Source organism: Lycium ferocissimum, chromosome 4, assembly GCF_029784015.1.
Source record: "Lycium ferocissimum isolate CSIRO_LF1 chromosome 4, AGI_CSIRO_Lferr_CH_V1, whole genome shotgun sequence".
Classification (NCBI taxonomy): Eukaryota; Viridiplantae; Streptophyta; class Magnoliopsida; order Solanales; family Solanaceae; genus Lycium; species Lycium ferocissimum.
The window spans coordinates 24634246-24643023 of record NC_081345.1 but is presented as its reverse complement, the minus strand read 5'-3'; the positions used below and the strand labels follow the sequence as shown (position 1 = coordinate 24643023).

At 32.8% G+C, this 8778-nt stretch overlaps 1 protein-coding gene across 1 annotated transcript; it reads left to right on the top strand.

Annotated features, from left to right (window-relative positions):
* Positions 1-239: 239 nt before the first annotated feature.
* LOC132053862 (uncharacterized) lies at positions 240-2285 on the top strand. The gene has a single exon (XM_059445958.1). It carries the CDS (start codon positions 240-242, stop codon positions 2283-2285), a length of 2046 nt encoding a protein of 681 aa, XP_059301941.1.
* Positions 2286-8778: the final 6493 nt, after the last annotated feature.

The window sequence follows — 8778 nt, the reverse complement described above, 5'->3', positions numbered from 1 at the left end:
TAACTAATTGTAAATTGACTTAAAGAGTATGAACATACCGATCAATTTCTTTGGCTAAGGTCAAACTGCACACCTCAGGACTCAAAAGAGTGTCACGACTATTGGAATAAAATCTACTTTCAAGCAACTTTTTATTTATAAGTACCAAGTTTTACGTGTGTTCCAATAGTTTGTGGTCATTTCTTGTCCACTTTTGCTTTCTTAATCACCTCACCCAAGAAAAAGATCTCATCACAAATATGTCTAATGACAAATTCAGTGCACCAATGCCATGGATTGGAAGGTATGTTGTAGCAGCATCTTTGATTTGCATACTTGCAATGATAATAGATGCAATACAAGGAATTAGAAGGAGAAAGTTTTGGCTTCCATGCAGATTTTTCACTCTTAATGCTGCTTCATTAACTTTATTAGGTGTTGTAGTTAAGTTGCCACTTGATCTAAACAATCCCATGCCAGGGGAAAATGATCAGATGGCTAAACTTAGCAGTGTTGTTTTCATGTCCACAGCGATGGCTAATTTTATGCCTTCGCTCGCGCTGATGGATAATAAAGATATCTTCATGGAAATGGCAGCATTGGGTATTCTTGTTCTCACCCTTGCTGCGAACGTTTGCATTGAGTTAGGCACTGGTGTTATCTACTCAGAAAAAATAGAGCATATTGTGGTTATGCTGTCTATTGTTTTTCTATTTGTGATCATGTGCTTCTCAGCGCTGACAGTTCCAACGATTAAATGTTATTTGGAATTGAAGTACAGAGGAAAAGTCCAAGAGATTTTGCTTCAAGATTTAGTAGAAGGTGAAAAACCGGTTGAAGTGAAACTGGAAGAAAATTTGAGGAAATTTCTTATCATGGCAGAAACAGGGAATCCTCAGTTTGTGTTGGCACGCTCTGCCATTTGTGCTACTTGTTGCGCAATCTGTTGTCTGAATGGTCTTTTGTTATTGGAAGTGTCACTCCGTGACAACTTGTTTGGTGCACATGTGAAGTCCATGTCCGATTATAGAAGATCAACATATTGCATTTCCAGGATTCAATCCGGTGGAGTGGCAGTAGGCACAGTGTCCTCACTTATCAGATGGTTTGCAATTGCTAGAATTAAATGTTCATGGAGGAACATAATGAATATTAAAGTAGAAAAGCATTTGCTTGAAAGACTAAAAGATTGGAAAGATAGTCCCTTTGCCCTGCCAATCATGAATCCAAAATGCAGAAAGATAGTTCAGCAGATACAAAATTTAATTTTGGGAAATTGTATAAGAGTACAGATTCTGATTGCGGTAGCCAGCAAGATAGTGCAACTGTTCCCAATTCTCCTACTAAGGTTGCTAAATTCGTGCTTTTTTCCTTCCTCGTGGTGCAACAACATAATCAACTCAGAATCAGAATCAGCAGAGAATCTGAAGGAAGACATAAGTCGGTATGTTTTACATCTAGAAGGTGAGGAGGAACTGGCTGAGGTGATGGAAAACAAGAGGGATGACACAACTTGGATGATGGAAATTGGTAGAAAACAGCAGCCAAAACATCTGATGGAGCTTTTAGTTGGTAAGTTTAACAAAAACCAATTTCCATCTCCACAATTTCAAGAGCTACATAATGGTTGGAAAGTGCCTGTTGTAACTTTAACAACTATTGCCACAACAATTCCTAACATTGATCACAAAATTATAGACAATCTCTTACTCAGTGTCAGTGAAAGTCTCAAGTATGTCAGCTTCATTGAAGATGTCCTTGGAACCAATGGAAATTCGGAGAAAAACAAACGGGCAGCAGACATAGCATGGTTGGAGCTATATCTATATCGTAAATGGCTTGATCAAGACCTGCCAAAAATGGCTCTTCAAGGAAAAACATGCGAAGAGATTCTTCAGAATTTTGCAGACATAGCGCAAAACTATGTTACAAAAAATGATTACACAAGAAACCCAGCCAAGGTTATAGCAGCAAACTCTATGTATCAAATGAGTCAGATCATACTAGAGGACAGCGAAAGAATTGATGATCAGACACAAGTAGTACTTTTCGATTATATATCTGTTATGATTGCAGGTATTCTTGGTGCTTGTTTGATCAATATGCCTTATGTCATAACTAAAATATGTTCTGCCAGTGCCATAGAGAAGAGGGAGGAAGATGTCCAACATGCTATTCATCTTCTTGGTGAAGCTGAAGAAATAATAAAATCCCTTCAGCAGCATGAGGAAGTTACTTCAACTAATTCGTCTAACAGTAACTCAGATTACTCAAGCTCAAATGAAATTCAAATAGTTATTGAGTAATTGTTTATGAAAAAGTGACAGTTGTGCATATTGTAGTTGTTCTTTGATTTGAGATTCTCTTCTTCCAGTTTTGTCTGAATTCTCTTTCAAAATTTCATTTTATTTAGCAACTAATATTGTGTACACTTCAACTGTAAAGAAAGTTAATTTTTGGACATACAAATAGACAAAACTGATATAGTTGTTACAACTAGTGATGCATTGGTGCCTTATGGAAACTTTAAAGTCTTCGACACCGAGGGTTGTGATGGAGTAGTAAGTACTCCTTCATTCTTAATCAACGGCCTCGGATTCGAGCCTGAATATGAATTTAATCACCTTTTTTAGGGAGTGCTTTAACCCCAATGTGGACTTTCCGATGCATGCGAATCGGATTTAATCCGGCCCCAATACGAATATCAAACACCGGGTGAAAAAAAAAAGTTGAAGTCTCCAAAAAAAAATGAGTCCCTATTCTCAAATATCAAAAGCCTAGTAAATTCTATACTCCTTCGTCTCAAAATACTTGTCACGTTTCGCTTCTCGAGAGTCAAATTACATAAACTTTGACAAACATTTTAATATGTGTATTTTTACCATATTGATATGAGAAGAATTGTAACTTATAATTCTTTTCGTATAATTTTTAAATATCTAAATTTTAATTTTAAAATATTAAATTAATCTAATCCAATTTAGTTCCGAAAGTTAATCAAATTGACTTTTGAGAAGCGAGATGTGACAACTATTTTGGGACGGAGGAAGTATATTCCTTCTAAGCACTATATTAAGCCTTCTTTGATCTGAAACTTCTCCTTCTAGTAAGCGTAGTTGCTAAGTTATAAAAGAATAAACAAAAAGTGTTGCTTAATAATTCCCAAAAAAGAATTAATAAAAAAAGGGAAGTTGCTATTAATATATGTAGAGTAGCAACCTCCATGAAATTTATCAATATTGAAATGGGTGGATGCTTTGGAAAGAAAGACCTTGACTTTGAAAACCAATATACACCAATTGTATCTACCGCGTCAACTCTGATTTTCTAAGAGTGTAAACACATCTACTTTTCTGTTTTAAACTAATATCCAAAGAAATAAGTTTAAAATTTATATTTCAATGTGGATGTATGTGAAGCATTTTTGTAGAGATTCCATTTCTGTACGGCTATATCTGATCTTCCAATCTATTGCATGTTCATTTATTTTCTTCTCCTACATTTATATCGTGTACATCGGTAGTGTGTAATGAATCTTTTACATCATTTGTGAAAATTAACTTGTTATAACATGTTACTTATTATTTATTCTAAGTTGCAAATTAAAACAATGTTATTTAATAGAGTTACCTGTAATTACCTATTAATTTGACATGATTATTCAAATAATTTTTACGATGTTAGTACATACATAACTTAAACTCTTATAATTATTGCATGAATAAGAAATTGAGCATGCAAGTGCACACATAGTTGCTTGGAGGCAGGAAATTACGTCAAATGACTTTGAAAATGGCTGGTCTCGAATTTTCGGCTCCTGCTTGCCCCATGGGCAAAGCTTCAAAGTCAAAAGTCAAAGTGCTGTCTAAGGGACAAAATTTGTTAAACTTGAAGTTTTGCCCATAGGGCAAAATAGGGTAAAAAAATTCCAGACCACTCATCTCTAAGGTCATTCTTATAAATCACCCGCTTGGAGGACCCTTAATTAAAGAATAATCAAAATTTATAAATATTTAAAGTTTAGTCATTTTAGAATGAAATTGAGATATACAGGATTAAAGTTGAAAATCTTAGGTCTGACTTTCAACTTCACTTTTCGAGTTTGCAATTGGGAACTGGACCAAGCTTAACTTCAATCCACTGGGCTGAAATTGAATTTGAAAGTCTGAAATTTGAACTTCAAACCCGACGGTCTGATGTTAGGCTTAGCCATCTTCAAACTTGAAACTTTCGGGGTGAAGTTTGGAGTTCAAATTTCATCCTTACCCTTCTTTTTCACCTTGTGTATAGCTGAATCTCAATTGCAGAAGCAAAAGGTAGTTAACTGCAATATTCTTCTATCTCAAGAAGTACTCATCATTAGTTGTTATTTAGTACATTGCAGAAGCAAAAGAATGAGCTACTTATTTGCTGATAGAGTATCCAAACTGGTATCATGTTAAAAGTCATGTATTAGGTTGCCTTTTGCTGATAGATTATATGTTTCTTTATAGAGTGAGTTGTTGCAATTCATCAGTCAAACTTGTAAAAATTGTACAACCAAAGTCGTTTTGCATATATGAATTTGAAAGTATTTTCTAAATACTTTAAAAAATATTGGATAGCTTTAGATGGCACATGTGCAAATATGTATTGTGCAAACTCTACATGATATTGATATACCTGTTGGAATCATGCAAAGGCCCACCTATCACTTTTCGGGCCGGGTTTTAAGGTTATCCATCATTTGAAATGTAATTCAAAATCGCTATTTCTCCATTAAAATTAACGTGAAATGATTTTCTGTCCTTTGCTCTTCATATCTTACCACGATCTCAGTCTCTCAATTCCTCATCGTATATTAAATGAAATCTTTGTGCCAATTCTATGTCTATATATGAAGTAAACCTAGCTAATTTTTAACAGTTTCTATATATGCTAATTCATGCATCATGATCACTTGTGATACACTTGTAATAGATATAGATTAATCTGTAATTAGCAATGTAGTTAGCAGTATAATTAGTTAGTGAATACGAGTGGTAGTTAGTTGACAGGCTGTTAGAGAAGTTAGTTATGCAACCAACTGATCAACAGTGTGCTGCAGTGGTGGTGGTGCACGATCCTGGAGGTTGTTTGACAGCTGTATACAGCTGTCATATACACTTGTATACACCTCTATATATACTTGAGGATATTCAGATTTGTAAACAGAAGTTAGATATTTTTCTACAATCAATGGAAAGTTTTTCACTTCTCTAGATTAGGCTCTCATGTTCTTATCATTCGACTAACTGCAATGCAGTATATTCTTTGCATATATTGTTTGTATATCTCTAATGATTACTGTTAGATTGATAGTTTTTCATAGTTTCTCCCATACATATGGATTATAATCTATATTATTCTAGTTTTCATGGTGTTACGTTCAACCGTTGGTCAGGAACAGGGCGGTTCACGTGCGAGTTAGGATCCTCCTTCATCTCTATTACAGTGAGCTCAATTTGGATCATGGAAGCACATTAAGTATTCACTTCTTTTATATAGTCGAGTTAAGGCCGTAACTTTATAATTATTTAATTTTAAAGTGTTGACATAGATCCTCCATATATGAACTTGTATTAATTTGTTTGGGTTATGGTACTCGTATGGCTTTATGAATGACATTTCTATCGTAATGTCTTAATCTATAAACACATTGAATTGAAATTAACGGTATTCACCTCACTTTAAATCATTTCATATTATTGTTAATTAAGCAAATTGACATACATGGGCAAAGTGGATAGTTACTACAATAAATTGATTCGCTCGATGCAAGTTGACAGGTATTGAGTGTCGTGTCACATCTAGCTCATTCCGTTTAGGCACGTGACATCCATTTCTCTTATCCTTAGGGCACTATATGTGTTTTGAGACGTTGCTTTGTTTAATATTTCGTGTTTTGAAAACTACTATACTAATAATGAAAAAGATCACAAGGTAAAATGCAGAATATATATACCATGAGTTATGAAAGTATCTGCGGATATACAAACGCATGAAAAGTTCAAGAATCGTCGTTTGCTAAAATATTAAGTTATTTGAAAAATTCGAAATGTCCAATACAAAAGATAATTTAACGATTTTTTTAATGCTGAAAGGTTAAGTTAATAATATTTCTTTTTGTAGTTGTTATCCTTTTTCTATTATTTTTTGTGCTAATGTATTTTCGTATTTCCTTCATTAAATATAATCTTTAAGACTTTCAAGATGAAATCATTAAAAATCACAATATTCAATTTCTAGACTTCTACCGTTTGTTTGGCGAACATTTTTTAAAAGTCTTATTTTTTCAATAAGTACTTATTTGAAAAAAGTGAGGTGTTTAGCCAAGCTTTTGGGAAAAAATAAGTTTTTTTTGGAGAATGTGACGAGTTTTTAAAAGCTAAAAAAAAAAGCGCTTTTTAAAAGATTACTTTTTTGAAAAGTACTTTTGAGAAAAATACAAGTAGAAGCACTTTTTAAAAGCTTGGTCAAACACTAATTGCTGCTCAAAAATGCTTTTTTAATTAATTGGTCAAACACAAACTGCTTTTTGCCAAGTGCTTTTTTGAAAAATACTTTTTTAAAAAATACTTTTTTAAATAAGCTGATTCCAACTCGGGTTCTTGCCAACTTAGGTTGTCCAATTTATCAGAGCTCTTTTCTCTTAAGAATCTAGAGAGAAATAACTAATTTTAAATAGTTGCCATGTTTCATAATCAATCTCAGCAACAATTTACTAATTTTTGAATTGAGTCAGTAGCGATTCCAATTTCAACAAGAGGCTAATAAGTTGGGATGGAGCAATATTTAATTTTGAAACTCGGCGAACACGATATCCATGATCGTTGATCAAAATTGAGAGGACTTGAATATTTATTACTTTGTCGAGTTCTGTTTGATGGGAATTAGGTCTTACGAAGCTGGAATTCAAAGACTAACGCACATGCAAAACAGAAATCCGTTCAAGATTTATATTATTTGAAAATTATTTCATTATATAGTTGTTATCCTTTTCCTAGTCTGTTTTTTCTGCTAATGTATTTTCATATCTCCTTTATTAAATAAGAGATTAAGACTTTCAAGGTGAAACCGTTAAAAAGTTCATATGTTAATATTTGATTTTATTTATAGATTGAAGAATAAATAATTTGAGACGTTATTACACACACCCATTATCGTGTGATTCGATGAGTTAAAATGTTGTAAATCAAAGAATTGAAATAAAAATTATGTGTACAATAGTATTTGAGTTGAATATTTTATAAAACACAAAAAAACATTTTAAGGTTTACCATCTAACAAGTCCACAATTTATTTTTGTTAATTTGGTACGTTTCTGTGACAGGTTCATTTGCCACTTGACTGAAATCAATCTGTATCTGATCATGATATCAAGCTGCAAGAAATCAAACTAGATGGCCATTTCTTGAATAAATTAATTACTTATGCATCGAGTGCATCATTCTAGCCAAGTGACAAGCTTTTTATTCAAATCCATTATTATCCCCATAGCACATTTCATTACAAATGAAAACTACAAGATCTCGTAGAAGTATTGAGTTGTGGGAGCAGTTTCCTCTTAACGCCCGAGAGATCGTGCTCAGCATTCTGTGCAGCCATGAGTTGCGTATTCGAAAACCACGATATATTAACTAAAATATTTACACCAACATAGTTATTTATCAAGAACTAATTATGAGTGATGCAACATGAAAAATACACATTCAATTATATTTCATACATATAAACGCATACATATCCGTACATAAGTGAATATATACACATTCGTCTCGCGCACACAGATATATATCAATCTAGAGATAAAGCAAAATGGACACTAACTTGTGGTTGCAACGAGGAGAATAGTGAAAACAGCACCAAGCTTAAGTAATACCATTCTAGAAATAATACTATACACTATAGGAAATATTTGTGTGAGCATCTTATTATTTACAAAGGATGTAATTTATAGACTATCTATTACAGTGAACTAGCTCTCCAGAATAGGCATAGTTATTTTTATTTTATTTTATTGTTTTCTTAAATTAATCATTTCTGCAACTTGTTTTTATCTTCAACTCTTGTCTGGGTTGACCTTTCTTTTTAAACGAATGTGTGACATAATTTAGAGTTATGTTGTCTCCCACCTCCGAAAAAAAGAAAAAGGAAAAAAAAATGTTTTTTGAGGCTTAAAATTCATATAAAATCGAGACACTTTTACGAAGAAAATAATGTACACATTTCTCCATTTAAAAATAAGTTGACCTGGTTTTAAGGAAGTTGTTATATCTAGAGATGGATGGACCCATTAATCATTTCCTTTTCGATATTTTACAGTCCTTTATACATTAATCCATGTGAACGTTTTTAAGTTACATATATTGATATCATAACAAGTTTTTATACTATTAGTAAACTTTAGCCGGTAATAACAAGTTAATGACTATCTTTTTGTCGGATTATTAATTAATACTTATAAAAAATCTACTTATTTATCTAACAAGCACACCTTATTGTTAAAAACTGTATATAAAATAAAGCTTAAACTCAACCGAATACGTACTTAGGTTAGAACATATTTTTTTGGAAGACACATGTGGGAGTTAATTAGCATGTGAGACTCGAGAAACCAGATCCACTCATTTTGCAACACCAACATGACAACAAAAATATTCTATTGAACAAATCATACAAGTAACTCTCTATCTGTTGAGTTATAGGGTTTCGTTTTGATTGTACACATGTTTTCATATTAGGATTCTAATTAGGTATTGGTTTCACAGCTTACAAATT